This window comes from Mesoplodon mirus (genome assembly GCF_964341445.2).
Source record: "Mesoplodon mirus genome assembly, chromosome: 11".
In the NCBI taxonomy this organism is placed as follows: domain Eukaryota; kingdom Metazoa; phylum Chordata; class Mammalia; order Artiodactyla; family Ziphiidae; genus Mesoplodon; species Mesoplodon mirus.
This window is the reverse complement of record NC_138987.1, coordinates 18640324-18657622: the sequence shown is the minus strand read 5'-3', so window position 1 is coordinate 18657622 and position 17299 is coordinate 18640324. Positions and strand designations below refer to the sequence as shown.

Sequence of the window (17299 nt, the reverse complement as noted above, 5' to 3'; positions counted from 1 at the left end):
AGGACCAAAGTAGTGAAACTGAAATATTTGTGGGTAGGGGGTGGGGAAGGAACAGGAGGCACTAAATATTATTCTGGGGAGTAAGATTTGCATAGATCAGGATTCCTCTAATTTCTTCAACACAGCGTTCTTGGGCCCTCTTTCTTATATTACAATGCAAAGGCACTTGGAGTTTGAGTCCTGAAAGGAGCAAAGCCTGGAAAAAAATTAATGGCCAAGAATGAGGCCTGATGAAGAGCCAAAAAAAGATTAACTAGCTAAGAGTTCTGCCTAGCACTGTTCAGTTTAGTGAAGCTATTTGGTCACTCTTATTTATTCCATACCATGGACCAGAAACTTTTGAATTTTGAGTGTATGATATAATTCTTTTTTTTCTTTTTCTTTTTTTAAATTATTTTTTTCTTTTTTTTCCCCTTTAGTTGTATGATATCATTCTTGGTCAGCATGTAAAGAGCATTGAACACCTTTTAGATTAGACTTTTGAAATTAGTGAATTGGATTATTTTATGTTTTGAATAGGTAACACATTCATACAGCTCAAAATCCAAAAGGTACAAGAGTATAAAGTAAAAAGTCTGTTTTACCTCTATTCTTCAGCTGTCTAACACCCCTGCCTTGAAGGAATTAGTTTTGTGGTTATCTTTATTTTAACCATATTTTATGGGTATAGTAAGTAGGATTCTTAACCAGCTTTCTAACCTGAGAATAAACACTACATCTCAGCCATGTGGCAACATGTCCTTCTAGAATATATCCTGTTCTACAGGACTTACATGAATCAGAAGTTCGGATTTTATTTTCCAGATGCGTATAGTGTGAGTTGTTCTCAAGGAGGAAAAGAATGGGAAAAGACATTAAAAATTATGTATTTATCTAAGAGAATTTCATGCCATCAAACGAATCTCTGCCAAACAAGGTTATACTGTCAAATTTTAAAAATCTGGTTTCCTAAAGAAAACTATACCTGGTTCTTATCAAGATTATGAAAATAATACCTTCTAAGTACTTAATATATATTGAAACTTCACAACAAGAACATGAAGTACACTTTATAGGTGAAAAAAACGAAGGTCAGACAAGTTAAGCAAATTCTAAGTTTTCAAATCTAGGCAGGGCTTCGGGGTCCTCACTCTTAATCTGCAGGATACTCACTATCTATTCCAATAGAGAATAGCCAAAAGAAGGCACACAGCAACAATTTTTGTTGTTTATTCAAAATCTTTTGTTCTCAAATTTTAGGATCTATCAAAATTACCCGTGATGTTTACATGCAGAGTCCCAGGCCTCAGCAATGAACTAGAAAATTAGAATCTCTGGGAAGGGCTCCAGGAATGCTTATTTTAACCAGCATTGCAGGTGATTGTAAGCATGGTGGCTTGTAAGCATACTGTGATAAATATACCTGTGGCAGTTTGTGTTTTTCGAAGTTGGTCACAACCGTATCTTGTATCACACATACCCAGCTAGTTTCCAGAATCTTGGGCTCTTCTTTCAAGAGAAGGGGTCCGTGTCCCCTACTTTTCAAACTGGGTGGGCTTTTGTGAAGAGTCAACCAATAGATTATGGTGGGAGTGATGCTACGTGACTTCCAAGGTTGGGTCGAAAAAGGTGACTCAGCTTCCACTTTTGCCTGCTAGAACACTCGTTCTTGGAACCCAGCCACCATGCAGTGAGGAAGCCCAAGTTGCTCCAGGGAGAGGCCCTTGGAGAGGAACTAACAGTCTGTACCAACTTGCCTGCTATATGAGCCATCCTAGAAGTGGTTCTGGTCCCAGTCAAGCTGCCCAGGCTGACACAGCATGGAGCAGCGATGTGCCTTTCCTGCCAAGCCCTGCCTAAACTGCAGATTCAAGAGCTAAACAAATGATTACTGTTCTTTTAAGCACTAAATTGGAGCTGAATTGTTATGCAAGAGCTAACTGGACTAGTACCCTTCTAACCCCATATTCACTCTGCCTTTCTTCCTATCAGGGTGGGTTCTGGACCCTCTCTAAAATATTCTGGAAGTATCTTTCTCCAATGTCATTTACTTTCCCAGATTCTTCTAAATACAGAACCACTCATTTCAGACTTTTGGTTATTTGAAGTTCTCATTATTGCCTCTGAGGCTTGGTTTCTCATCTAAAAAGCAACAGTAATAAGAAAGCATACCTTATATACTTTATCATTAAATGAGATAATCCATGTAATCATTTAGCATCGTGCTAATGATAATGTTTTCTCTTATTACTCTTACTAGGTTTCTTGCATTCATATTCTCCATTTCTTTAATGCACTTTTTTTTTTTTCTCTTATAGCTCAATGCCATTTCACAGTCTTTTTTCTAGGCCTGGCATGCTCCCCCCACCAGGTCAGTTAGATTCTTACTCATCCTTTAGGATGCCACTTCTCATTTGAGAAGCCTTCTCTGACTTCTCAAGCAATTAATGCCTCTCGTGCTCAAATAGCACCTTGGAGGACTCTCTATTATGGCCCTTAACACACTGGATTGTAATTATTGTTCACTAGCCTCTCTTCTCCGCTGGACTCTAAGTTCCTGGAAGGCAGGGTCAGCCTCTTTTTTGTTTTGAGTTTTGGCCACCTGGCGCGGACTGCGGGATCTTAATGCCCCGACCAGCGACTGGACCGGCCGCAGCGATCAAAGCCCCGAGACCTAACCACTTGGCCGCCAAGGAATTCCCTAGGATCAGCCTCTTTGTATTCTCATCCACTAACACAGCATCTGGCACATCTTTATTCACCAACTACTCTCTGTGCTACTGTGCTAGGAAACACGGTGGCTAAGGAGTTAAGGGGTCCACGTTTTGGCAGACCTGCGTGGGAAGCAAACAGCTCCATTTCCCTCATAACCTTGGAAAAAGTGAATGTCTCCGAGCCTCATTTGTAAAGTGGAGGAAGCACTTTAAGATTGCTCTGACGATAAAGTAAAATAATTCTCGCAAAAAGCCCATTACAGAGCAAGCAATCAATCATCAGGATGTTAGGAAATGCTTCCCCAACAATCCCATTTCCGGGCACCCTCACTCTAATCCTCCTTTAGGGCCCCGCACTCTAAAGGTAATCCCTCTTTTAGGGATTACACTGGGATCTCTAATCCTCTCCTGGGTCATTCCTCCAGCTCTCCAATCCGCGAGTCAACCACGAGGGCCAGGCGTTCAGAGGCCATTCTTCTTCCCCGCCCCCAACTCTCTCCAAACCCTTTAAGCTTTCCCGGGTCTAAGGGGTGTGTCAAAGACACCCGATTTATGCGAAATTTAAACCTCAAAATTCTGGCTAGGCTTTTCCTAGATAACTTTCGAGACCCACAGTTGGGAGCTTTGCTACTGACTTTTGGTCTTCCCCTACTTGTGAGGAAGGAGCTCGCGGATCAACTTGACCTCAGTCGTTCGGCCAGCGCCAGCCCCGACCGCGCGCCCTGCAGTAGCGTTGAATGAACGAACGAACGAACGAATGAATGAATGGGCTACGTCTGCGGCCGGGCCTCTGTTTCGTCGCCCATTGGCGCGGGCGTGGCCGCGGATAAGAGGCCTGCTGGTCGCAGACCACTCAGTCCCACCAGCGCGCAGCAGGACCGGCCACTAGCGACGGGGATCTGCGCTGCTCCGCGCCGTTCCGCACCGCCTCTCCCAAGTCCCTGCCCCGCCGCGGCGCGTCACTTCCGCCACCCCCAGGCCGCGGCTGGGGCGGGGAGCGCGGGGGAGGGGGCCAGGATCGAGGGAAGCCCGCCCGCGCCCTAGCAGGGACTACATTTCCCGGGGGGCCTCGGCGCGGCGGCGGCGGGCGCGGCAACGTTCCCCGGAAGTGGAGCCCGGGACTTCCACTCGTGCGTGAGGCGAGCGGAGCCGGAGACGAGACCAGAGGCCGAACTCGGGATCTGACAAGATGGCCGGGCTGCCCCGCAGGATTATCAAGGTAACAGCCCGGGCCCGCCTCCGGCTACCCGCTCTGCTCTTGCCCTCTCGGCGGACCGGGCGGAGCGGCCCCTCGCTTCCTCCGGCCCGCGGCCCGCGCTGGGAGGCCCGAGGCAGCGCGGAGAGGGTCTGGCCGCGGCGGCGAGGGAAGTCGGGCGCTGGGGAGGGGGCGCCGGGGAGACTTCCGGCCGCAGTGGGGCAGCCCGGCAGCGGGGATTGGGGGCTCCCAGGCGGTCGGCCCGCGAGCGGGGAAGGCCTGGCCCGCGCCCTGACGGAGGGTGGGGCCGCGGGCTTGCGGGGCTCTGGTCTTGGGAGCGGGCCTCCGCGGCCTCTCAGACCACCCCCGAGCGGAGGCCGCGGGCGCGCGGGAATCGTGGCGGGGCCCGGACTCTAGGCGGGGGTTGTGGCCCGACACGGCCCCTCGGCCTCGGATCCGTGTCTCGGCCCGGGCGGGAGCGCAGGGGTGCGGCAGCTGCAGGTTCAGAATGAATGAACCGGGAGGGTGAGGCCGGGCGGGGCCCTGTGCCACGGGAGGCGGCTCCGGGAGCGCCGCGCGTCCTGCAGCCGCCGGCACATGCTCAGCCCTTGCTGCAGGGGTTCGGGGGACGTGGGGGCTCCGCGCCCCGCCGCCCTCGCTTCCGCGATCTCCTCCTCTTTTTAAAATGCGTTTCCGTTCGTTATCTCCGCGAAGTAAGTTTACTCTAGTTGGCAAACTCTTTTAGGACTGTTTCTGTTTAGAGGAAATAGTTCTAACACGAGACCGAGCGGGGATTGGGGGAGGGGTGCAGTACAGGTACGGGGGACCTTGTGAAACCTTTTGCCTCTCGATTTTGTGCGCTTTAAATTATCAATACCATTTTTCAGCTCTTCATGAATATGGACAAGTACCAGTCAGTGGAACCATGAAAAATTCATCTTGGTTTTGTAAACTCTTCACATAAATATCAAGTCCTCAGACGTGAAATGTTTCTTGCAGTCCACGAAGACAAAACCTATAGGGCTTTTTTGTCAGTTTTAGTGAAGGAAATTAGTTGAACCTCTGTGTTGCTCAGTATGCGAGTTAAAGTGTCTGAATTGCAGCATCATTTTGTTTGCTGTAACTCTGAACGTGTATTTAATCTAGTTTGCCCTTAAAGTTTGGGGGGAGATGCATGCTAAGTGATTGAAGGATGGTGTATTGTGTAGTGCGATTGCAATGAAATATATCTGAGATAGGGGTGTCTCTGACCTAAAGGTGCTTAATTTAGAGAAGTAAGACGTGTTTTGTAAAGTAGCAAGTTTTAGCAAGGAGAGAAGTAGAACAGATTGTCATTGTGCGCTGGAGTCTAATGATGTGAACCTTCATAGTGTTGTGTAAAACAAAACCTTCATTTGTTGTGTTAAAGATTTGTCTTCTACTGCGTCCAAGGCAGTTTAATGGCTGTGTTGGAGGGTACTTAACAATGTGGTTGTAATACGATCACATGGCCCCAGTGGTCATGTTTATTGAGGCCCCACTTGAAAATGAGGGGTGGAAGATAGAGCTATACATCAGATATCCTTGGATTTTTATTTACTGTTATTCAGGTTATCGACTAAGTACCTAGTACACATTGACATTCAAGATAATTCTCCAAAATACATAATGAATTAAAGATTGTACATATATTTTTCCATTTTTGCTTAATGCTGGAGATATTCTGCAATAATATGAAAGTCTTAGATAGAAAAATAAATTCTGTGGGACCTTGTATATAAACTTACAGATATGACTTGAAGCAATAAGTTGAAGTCCTCATAATTCAGTTCATTTGGCACAGAATAATTTAGTTTACATCAGGCTTTTGCATTTTGCTATTTAAAACCAGACAGTGATAACTCTTAATTTTACAGTCTTGTTGATAACATCTCTCTAATGAAAGGTCCCTTGATTTGGGTATTATCTTGTAAGAGTTCGGTGGTTTTACTTTAATGCCATTTATAGCATTTTTTCCTAGTGCCCATGCTTATATTATATAGGCTTTTCCATAATCTGTGAAAATGTTTATTTTTTAATCAGAATTAAAAAAAAGAAGCTTGTCTCTTCTCTGTCAACTACAATACAAGGTTCTGTGTGGAATATAATAGTGGTGGCAGTGGAATATAATGGGGTAGCACTACTGTTCTGAATGATGGGCATGTACCATCTCTCATTGGACAGTGTGATGCTTTCTACCTCAAAATGAGCATTATTTACATTTGCAAAATTCTTCAACCACTTGGTACCTGCAGAAGTCTTGTGAAGTAGACAATACATTATATAGGCTAGAAACCCATTCAAAGGACTTTCCTAGGGTCTTAAAACTGGCAGGAGGCAGAACTTGGATCTTGACCCAGTGTGACCTTCCCCTGCCTCTTGTTATTATGAAATGACGTGATATATGTCAAAGTACCTTAACAACTGTAACCATACATATAAAGATGATTTTTTGAATTACTGTTCACCCAGTTGCTATCCCACTCAGATTCCCATTTCTAATCCAGTAGCAAATTCTTTGGGCTCTATTTTTCAAATTATATCCTGAATCAGACACATTTCCCTATCTCTCTGAAACCACTGTTCAGTTCCATCATTTGTTACCTGGCGTACTGTATTGATCTCCTTTTAAACAGCAGCTAGTGTTACTTTTAAAAACAGATCTTGTTACTTCCCTGCTCAGAACTCCACAGAGGTTCTGCAGCACACTGAAAATCTTGACTTTTTTCCCTCCTAGCTACAAGGCCCTCCATCCATCTGGGATCTGCCTACCTCTGAGATCATCTCCCACACTTCTCCCCTTGGGTCACTCCATTGCAGCCACACTGTTGCTCTGCTGTACCCTGAACAATAAGAGGCTACGCATGTTCCAGTCACAGGGCTTTCCTCCTGTTTATTGCGTTGCTTGCTTTGTCATAATGTTCAGTTCTTGGCTCACATGTCATATTCTCAGAGAGGTTTACCTTAACTGTCCTAAAACGCAGTCCTCCCTCCTCCCCCATGGTTGCTCTTTAGCCCCTATTTCGCCTCTTCTGTATAGCACATATCATTACTCAAAGTTATATTATTTACTGTTTATCTCTACTCCCACTAAAGCTCCATGAAAGCAGGAATTCTTGGATGACTTGGGCATTGCTCAAATGCCTAGAACACATAATCTGCAAATCTAATGTCTCGGCCCTGAAATACTGATTGAATGAATGAATGAGCTTCAGTCTCTTTGAAAGAAAGTTTCAGGAGAGTTATTCTATATAATTTGACATTGTTACTGCTCAGTAGATTCTATCTGAATCTGTGCCTGAGCTAAAAGTTTCTAATTCTACCCATAAATTCGTTACAAACAAAACAAATCAATCTTTTATTTTGTTGACTAGGAAATACATAGAGCACCTTTGAAAGGTTCTAAAGGGTACATAGAGGAAAATTAAGACTCATCTGTCCTTCAGCATTCCAGTTTCCCTCCCCAGACAGCCACAACTTTTATTGTATATTATTCCCCAAAGACCAGAGAGACTTAGTGCATATATGTCAGGCCTATTCCCCTCCTCCCCAAGTAAATGCTGTACTTGATTCCTCCCCTTGCCCCCACCTATGTCTTCGAGGTGACTAATTTTCTAAAGAGCTGTTTTGTGGAACCTTGTGATTAGGCCTTAATTTAACTAATTGCATATTGATAACTATTAGATTGTTCCCCATATTTTGCTATACAAACAGTGCTGTAATGAATGGTTTTATATATAGTGATATTTTGCACATGTATGAGTTATACTGAATCTTGGCAGTTACGTGTTTAGCTAGAATTATAGGATTTTTTTTTCTCTTTTTTTCCTGGGCAAAACCTCTTTTAGTTTCTAAAAGTGACAGAGCAATTAAAGCTTAAAGTCACATAAGTTGAAAGCCACCTAAAATAAGAGATCCTCCTTAATCTTTCTGTCATAAAGAACCGGAGTATTTTGCGAACAAATAAATGAAATCTGTAGTTGTGGCTTGGTCAAAAACAGATTTATTTCAGCTTTACATGTTACACTGACAAAATGACATTCCTTTAATTTTCTTCTCAAAATTAATCATGAAGTCAATAAAATATAGGCTTAGGAAACAGTTAACTTACTCAAGCAGTTGACTTATTTGATTAAAACCTAGCAAACCAACCTTCTGAAATTAGAATTTCGCCAGTCTTCCCTACAATTTATTTTCTGTTTGGTGAGGTTTAGTTTCAAACTCTTAAAAACCTGTTATGAGCTGACCGAGTCTTGAGTTCTGTTTTTTACTTTAATAATTTTTATTTAACAAAATACAGATTTTTAAAATTATAGTTTATAATAAATTTATTTTATTTATTTATCTTTGGCTGCGTTGGGTCTTTGTTGCTGCACTCAGGCTCCCTCTAGTTGTGGTGAGCGGGGGCTACTCTTTGTTGCGGTGCGCAGGCTTCTCATTGTGGTGGCTTCTCTTGTTGCAGAGCACGGGCTATAGGCGTGCGGGCTTCAGTAGTTGTGGTGCATGGGCTTAATTGCTCCGCGGCATGTGGGATCTTCCTGGACCAGGGCTTGAACCCGTGTTCCCTGCGTTGGCAGGAGGATTCTTAACCACTGTGCCACCAGGGAAGTCCCTTTTATCACCATTTAAAAGCCACTCATTTGATATGTATTTTAGTACATAAGTAAGAAAAGCAATTCAGAAAACTGACCCTTTTTTTAAGCCCTGAGAATCTTTGGCTCATAATGTTTTTTCCCATTAAAAAAAAAAAGGCATGAAAACTTACCATGATGAAGATGGACTTGTTATAAATCGTAATTAAAACATTCTTAGGAAGCAGATAAACTCATATAGTAAAAACTTGAGTATAAACAGTGTAGTTTTTAGCTCTTTTGGTTGTTGTCCCAATTTAATAATTTTCTGACCTTCCTCCTAGTACAATAAACCGTATTTGCATATGACTTCTGGGGATTCAGATTCTTGACAAGCATATTTGTGAATCCCCTTGGTCTCCACGGATTCCAGGTTAAGAATCCCTGAACTACTTTTGGTAGTGATTAAACTTTCAGGCTATATGGATATTGTTTAATATACTACCTAATGTTTTGATTATGGAATGTAGGCATAACTGAAAATCGAGTCGAGTGTTGTTTTTTAAGCACTTCTTTGTCAAGCACTTTCTTCAGTCCAGATTGATCAGCTCTCACACAATAGAAATTAACATTTGTCCAATTATTAAGTACTTCCTGAGTATCCAGCATGCTAAATAATGATATCAGAAATATTATGCATTTGCTTTGTAGAAATTGAGTTTTTTCCCACACTTGTGATGACTTACAGCCATATACAGTAGAGAACACTCTCCTTTTCCTTCTCTGATGAGGAGACTGTAGGCCAAAGAAATTGGATGACTAAGATTCCTGGCCTGCAAGTCAGTATCTTTGCTTTTTTCCCTATGCTGTATCTAGTGTTTTGGTTTACCTGTGTGTAAATGGATTTAAGAAGAAAATAACTTACGCACCTCGGATTCAAGTAGTATGGATTCTGAACATACATTTGAATGTGCTGTCATGAACATTGATGCATAAGCACTGTAGAAATAAATAGCAGAACCAAGGAAATGGGGATGGCATGCAGCAGGAGCTTTGGACATTATGGTTGTAGTCATCACAGTTCTGATGTGGGTGTCTAATTACTATATTATATAATTTTACTTTCTAAAAACGAAATAGATCTGAAAGGCATAATATGTGTAGCAGTGTTACCTCAAGAAATAATAATTCTTTTTTTTCCTATATGGAAGAAATGTAATGTATGAAGGACATCAGCGTGGATATACAAATTAGGAGATGAATAATAGGGAATCAGTTAACTTCAGCTAAAATCTTAGCAACTTTTAAAAATGCTTCCCAAGTTTTTTTTATTTTAAATATTAAGTAGTCATCTTCAATTTGTAGATTAAATAGGATGTGGGATCACCATAGTCTGAGAGTGAGATCTGTGGCCCTGGCATCTCTGGTGACAGAGACCATTAATGTGTGATCGGAAGAAATGGGTAGGTAACTGGTTAAGAGCCCTCAGAGAATCAACAGAAAGCATTCTTTATTATCCATTTTTCCAAGAGCTACACCACACTATTCAGGGCATTGTGTGTTTGTTAAAATCCTGGATGTAGCTATTCTAAAATCCCCTAGGGATACTTAGGCATAGAAATTTTTATAGTTCTGAGTTGGCCTGTAACTCAGATGTTTCGGAATAATTAGGATTAGGCTATAATTTGAAGTACTTCTAGGCATTGGTTTCAGAATCTAATGTTGACATATTTTGCTTTTTTTTTTTTTAATTGGCTCTTTCCTCTTCATATTTTCAAACTCCTTTAGTTTTCAATGCCATCACAATATGTCACTGTCAGAGGTTTGGTCTGTTGTGGGCAAATCAGTTTTTATTTTTAAAGTCTTTACAATCCAGTGACTGAAGGCACTGTAGTGGAGAAAATACTAGAAAGAAATCTAACAAATGTTATCGTTGTGTCTTGAGACTATGGGTGCTTTTTATTTCTTTAGAGCTTTCTAAGATTTCTTTATAGTTTATACTAAGGAAAAGTGTTATTGCTGTAAAGTCACTGTGTTTTTAGTGACCTTTAAGGACCATTGGGATTACCATCCCCTTTACCCCCTTATTGTGGAGCAGGGGCAAAAGTGGCTTTAGTAAGCTAGTAAGAGCCCAAGGCCAAATTTCAATCTTCGATAACATTGCGATTTGTTTGCCTTTTTATTATCCATTCATAAAACATGTTTCAGTTCAATTAAATGGACATTTATTGAATGCATAGTATGTATTCACTAAGCCAGTAAAAAAGATAGGCATCCCTGTCTGGTGAAAAATAGAGCTGTGAAACAAGAAATTACAGTGAGGTGTGTTATAAAAGAAGGAATATCTGGGATTTACCATAGTCTGAGGAAAGGTATCAATATCTGTTGAGTGTTTTTAAACTTGAAGAGCAGGGGGGAGAGTGGATGCAGGGAATAGTAGATATGAAAGCTGGAAGGAGAGGGAGAGAGAGAGGGAGAGGGAGAGAGGGAGAGAGGAAGAGAAAGAGAGCATGACTGCATTATATATTCCAGAGATCCATGATGTGTGGTGGATAGTGTCTTATTGTAGTTTAATTACAGGCTTTTGCATGAATCCTGTTTAGTAATATAGTTTACCTTAAGATGGACTGCCTCTCTGGGGTGGCATATTCCTCTCCTGCTCTCCTGGGTCCCTGGATTTGGGGAAGTTTGGGATTCCAGTGAGAAGGAACTAAAGAGCAGGTGGAAAATACATTTGAGGTATCACTGCATCAGACCATAACCACTCTAATGTGAGTTTTACACAAGATGTTTTTCATTCAGTAAGCCTAAAGATAGAATTATCTTACACTTGTTTATATATTAATTTGAATTTTGTGTTTTCCACTAAGCGGAGGGTATTTGTACCTACTTAATTTCCTCACTTGTATTTAGAGAGAATAAGGAAAAGTGCTTTCCAGTAAAATTCCCCCTACATTGGCACTGCAGTTCTTGCTTTGGCTTTTTTTAAAAAGTCATTTCTTTTCACAGTTGGAGGCACAGTGATTTACAGCTATAAAGCTTGAAGTTTCTTACCTTTAGCTGTAAAAGAGCTATTCCCATTAAGTCAATTTTTTTTCCCCCTGAATGAAGTACTCTGTCTACCCTGTCTTTATTGTTGTGGTTCAGATAAGGGTTAACTGAAACTAAAAGTGCTTCAATCTCCGTTCAGGTTCCTGCCACTGACTGTGATTAGAGGTCAGTGCACACTTGGCCAAACCTTGCCTATTTCTTATCAGAATCTTCCCTTAGTTTAATTGGGCGGGCTGCCGATGTCTTGAGTGGTAGGAAGTAGAAGATATTTTCTGTGACTACTGGTCTATAATCTGAGCAGTTAGTTTATGGTAGTGCATCAGAATTATCTGGGTGTTTATAAATTTAACAGTTGCCAGCCCCAGAATGTTTTTTTGGTTACATTTTGTCTTAAGATCTCCAGATGATTTTAGTGTGCACCTTGCAGAAACAATGGCCTAGTATATGTTTGGCTTCAATGCAAAGTTGGGTAGAATGTGGTAGAACTAAAATCATACATAAAGCCAGTAGTTTCTCATATATAGAAAACAAAAGCATCAGTGGGAGCACCGAAGATGTGACATTCCGGATGGGGAAACCCTCCAAGTTTGGTTTAGGGAAAGAGGTTTTTAGGGGGGTGACATTTGAGCTGAATTTTGAAAGATAAGTAGAAAAGCGGGGTGGGGGGAGAAGAATATCATTCCAGGTTAGACATATCAAACTCTAGGAAGATATTTGAGCAGTGCTAAAACTGTAACATGAGTCAGCACTTCTTCGCTTGGACCACAGACACTTCAAATGCAGTCTTTTAATTTGAAAGAGTTTTTTTCCTTTAGAAGTGTAATTCATGGATATATAGTCATTAGTAAAAAGTCAATATACAAACTGTTACAAACTAAAAATAATCAAGCAGTACAGATGATTTCCCCTTCACTTTCTTTTGCTATTCCAGTCTCTACTTCATAGAAAAAATGCTAAAATCTTACTGAATATGAAAGGAAAACCAAAATGCTTCATTTTTTTGAGATACAAATCACGTATAAAATTCACCTTTTCAAATGTACAGTTTAGTGGTTTTAACATTCACAAAGTTGTGAAACTATCACCACTTTCTAATTCCAGAACTTTTTCATCGTCCGAAGAAGAAACCCTCTACCCTTTAGCAGTCCCTCTCTGTCCCTACTCCCTCAGCCCCTGGCACCCGTGCAGCTACTTTCTCTATGGATTCACCTATTCTGGACATTTCATATAAATGGAATCATACAATACAGCTTTTGGTGTCTGACTTCTTTCACTTAGCATGTTTTCAAGTTCATCCATATTGTAGTATGTATCAGTACTTCATTCCTTTTAAAAATTTTTTTAGCTGAAATTTCTCTAAGTAAATACTTTTAAGAAATTACAATGCTGAATGAGGCAAAGCAGAAGTTTTAGCAGGTAAATCTGTATTGGTTCCCATAAAACTAATCACATTTGCAAGCTGCATTGCTTTCTAATGTTTAAGAAGTATCCTTTAGCCTTGTGAACCATTATTATTATTTTTTAAATTGTCAGCAGCCAGTAAATTTTTATCGTTAAAGATTGGATTTGGGGAATTCTTTGGCAGTCCAGTGGGTACTTTCACCACCTGGCCTGGGTTCAATCATTCGTCAGGGAATTAAGATCTCACAAGCTGCACAGCACAGCCAAAAAAAAAAAAAAAAAAGATTGGTTTTGATTGCTGGAGAATGAAAAACTTGAGCCAATTCTGGTGAATAATGGGTGGGAACAGCATTGACTTTTATTTTTGTCTTAAGTAGTAAGAAACTTTGTGACCTTGGCCAACTCACTTTTCCTGGGCCTCCATTATTTCTAGTTCCTTTTAAAAAACTTCTCGTTGAGACAAAGCCATGATCATTTAATCCTGGAGCTGACTTTCCTTTTTGGCTTTTAAATTGGGCTTTAAGCAATTCTCAAAAAAAAAAAAAAAAAAAACACAACCCAGGACAAATGCTGAGTAGTAGCAGTATTCTGAAATTTTGAATAGCTTTCCAGTATAGCTAATATGAAGGCCTGTATCCTATCTGCTATGATAGTTTTTTTTAATTAATTAATTTTTTTTTTTTTTTTGCGTTACGCGGGCCTCTCACTGTTGTGGCCTCTCCCATTGCGGAGCACGGGCTCCGGCTGCGCAGGCTCAGCGGCCATGGCTCATGGGCCCAGCCGCTCCGCGGCATGTGGGATCTTCCTGGACCAGGGCACGAACCCGTGTCCCCTGCATTGGCAGGCGGACTCTCAACCACTGCGCCACCAGGGAAGCCCTATGATAGTTTTAAAGCCTTTAAATGTTCATGTTCTCTTGGGGTTCAGACATTGGGCCTTTTCTCATTGTATGTTCTCCTGAACACATTTATTCATTTTCTTGGCGGCAGTCAGCATTGATCAATGATTCCAAAATCTAGTGGTGAGTTTCAGGTCTCTCCAGGTGCCTACTTTTTATCTCCACTTAGATGTCTTGCAGACATTTTAAAATCAACTTTATTTTACAGTGGACTGTATTCATTTTGCTGTCTCCCCCTCCCATGCATTAGTACCTCTGGTGTTTCTTTTCTTTATTCATTAACATTACCCAGTTGCCTACAATTTACTTCTGTTTCCTCTTCTCTCCTCCCCGCTCTTCTCTCTTAGACATTCAATCATAAGCCGACTGAACCTTAGAAATGCCTGTCCTTCTAACCCATTCCTGTCTCCCATCCTCTCAGACTCTTACCCTCTCCTGCACGTTTTTGCAGTAATCGGAGAACAAATCTGTCTTCACTCTCACACATACACACACACACGTGCTGTTTCTCTCTTTCTCTCTTCGTTTTCCACATTGCCACATTATTCTAAAAACACCCAATGTGATCATGTTACTCTCTACTGTGTTCAGGCTAGAGTTCAGATTCCTTAACTTGGCATATGCAAGGCTTTTTCACAACCTGGTCTTTTCATCTTAATTCATTGCCATCTCCTTCCCTGTCTCCCCTCTCCTATACAGCCTCTGATACTGATGGTGTTTACCAGTTAAAATGATGTATTTTCCAACTTTTGAATTATGCCATGTTGGCAAGGGAACATCCTTTGTATGAAATGTGACTGCCCAGCACTCTGTGTTGGTTGGGATTGGGTTTTTTTTCTCCTTCTGAGACAATCTTGACTGTAGTCATCTTGCTTATATTCCTAGCATGAAGTATGTTGTGGTACAGAAACTAGAAATACTATATTCTGCATGAAAAGAAAATCAGGGATAAAATTTAACTCATTTGCTCTATTTTCTGAAATCCTGTAAAGGCACTCTAGGAAACAAATGTTGGTCCTATTGTTAATTGAGTCATCGTAGTGAAAAAAACTTTTTTTAACTTTTTTTTTTTTTTTTGCGGTACGTGGGCCTCTCACTGTTGTGGCCTCTTCCATTGCGGAGCATAGGCTCTGGATGCGCAGGCTCAGAGGCCATGGCTCACGGGCCCAGCCGCTCCACGGCATGTGGGATCTTCCTGTACCAGGGCACGAACCTGTGTTCCCTGCATCGGCAGGTGGGCTCTCAACCACTGCGCCACCAGGGAAGCCCTTTTTTAACTTTTGACAAATAAAAAGTGTGTGTATTTAAGGTGTACAAGGTGATGTTTTGATATATATATACATTGTGAAATGATTACCACAAACTAACATTATCTGTCACTTTCCATACTTACTTACCTTTGTTGTTTTTGTTCTGATGGTCAGAGAGATCTCTTTTGTTCTGGTGGTCTACAGATCTCTTAGCAAATTTCAAGTATATAATACATTACTATTAACTATGGTCAGCATGCTATACATTAGGTCTCCATCTTCTAACTGAAAGCTTGTATCCTTTGATCAATATCTTCCCTTTCCCTCCACCTTCCAGACTCTGGTAACCACCTTTCTAATCTCTGTTATTTTGAGTTTGACTTTTTTTTTTTTTTTTTTAAGGTTCTGCACATAAGTGACATGCCTATTTGTCTTTGTGTCTAGCTTATCTCACTTAGCATTATGTCTTTTGGGTTCATCCACATTGTTACAAATGGCAAGATTTCATTCTTTTTTAAAAACTGGTGAAAAGATATTTTAATTTGCTCTTTGTAGACGTCAGAAAAAAATATTTGACACTCCTTGGGTCAGGGTTTTAAGCGCCATGTATACTTTTTTAAAAAGCCTGTATACCCTTGCCCTCATGGTTCCCATACATACACACTAGCCTTTTGTTTTCTACTGCTTAATTGATAATAGTGGTTTAGTTGTAACAGGGCCATAAACATAGGAGTTGGAGAAGTCCAATGTCATCTCCGTTTGTTGTAGGGATTTCACTAGAAGATTTTACTGTATTAGTATGCAGTGGGACTCCGATAGCCAAGAACCCAGTCCTACTCAGCAGGCTTTCACTCCCTAAGCCCCTCAGGTGTGGATGTAAAAATGCAGATATTTAGGTCCACTATAATGAAAAAAGAAAGTAGAACTTGCATGTGTTCCCTCTTATGAGTAATCAAGTTATAGCAATTTTAATATATATATATATATTTTTTTTTGCGGTAGCGGGCTTCTCACTGTTGTGGCCTCTCCCGTTGTGGAGCACAGGCTCTGGACACGCAGGCTCAGCGGCCATGGCTCACAGGCCCAGCCGCTTCGCGGCATGTGGGATCTTCCCGGACCGGGGCACGAACCAGTGTCCCCTGCATCGGCAGGCGGACTCTCAACCACTGCGCCACCAGGGAAGCCCTTTAATATTTTAAGAGTGCATAAGTTACAGCAATTTTAATATTTTAAGAGTGCACACATACACTTCTTTACTGCAAAGTGCTACTTTATTTTTTTCTTTTTTTATAAATTAAATTAATTAATTTATTTATTTTGGCTGCGTTGGGTCTTCGTTGCTGCGCATGGGCTTTCTCTAGTTGCGGTTAGCAGGGGCTACTCTTCGTTGCAGCGCGCGGGCTTCTCATTGAAGTGGCTTCTCTTGCTGAGGAGCACGGGCTCTAGGTGCGTGGGCTTCAGTGGTTGCGGCACATGGGCTCGGTAGTTGTGGCTCGAGGGCTCTAGAGCGCAGGCTCAGTAGTTGTGGTGCACGGGCTTAGTTGCTCCACGGCATGTGGGATCTTCCTGGACCAGGGCTCGAACCCGTGTCCCCTGCATTGGCAGGCGGATTCTTGACCACTGCGCCACCAGGGAAGTCCCGCTACTTTATTTCTTTGGTTGAATCATTAAGCCAATTGGGGTTATGTATTTATGTAAATTATGACCAATGTATGTTAATATTTTAAACATTATGAGTATTAGTGAGTACACTGAATATCTACTGTGTTCCTTGTACTGATTGTTGACAGGTCCCTCTATTGTTTATGGCAGACTAAAACAAATACTCAAGATAATTTTTTTTGCTTGGTACATATCAGCTACTTCATTTTGCCATTAGCTGGCATGTGTAGTAGAATGATTTAATTCACATATTTGATTTTAGTAAAATGAAAGCCAGTGTATGACTGGAGCAGGAGGAGAGGGGTAGTATAGAAACACACTAACATTCATTAAAAAAAAAAAGAAGATTGTATGAAGATTGTATTTTTTAAAGCCCCAGATGTTGCTTTCCAAGTCCAAAGATTCACCTTGTAATTATAAAATTGTAGGTGTTTACATTATCATACTAGTTAGTCTCTCTTATTTATATCACAGAGTTAATCATATAACTTCTGTTGGAAAACAAAAATGTGATTGTGAACTACAGAAATATTGCCCATTTTGCTCAGTATCAAGAGTCT

The 17299-nt window shown here is 41.4% G+C and overlaps 1 protein-coding gene across 1 annotated transcript in view; it reads left to right on the top strand.

The window, feature by feature from the left end:
• The first annotated feature begins 3744 nt into the window (after positions 1–3744).
• UBE2N (ubiquitin conjugating enzyme E2 N) overlaps positions 3745–17299 on the top strand; it is a 34241-nt gene continuing 20686 nt past the window's right edge. Inside the window, exon 1 of the mRNA XM_082636137.1 lies at positions 3745–3912. Within this exon, the coding sequence (XP_082492263.1) occupies positions 3883–3912 (30 nt within the window). The 5' untranslated portion in view covers positions 3745–3882. The remainder of the gene's footprint in view (positions 3913–17299) is intronic.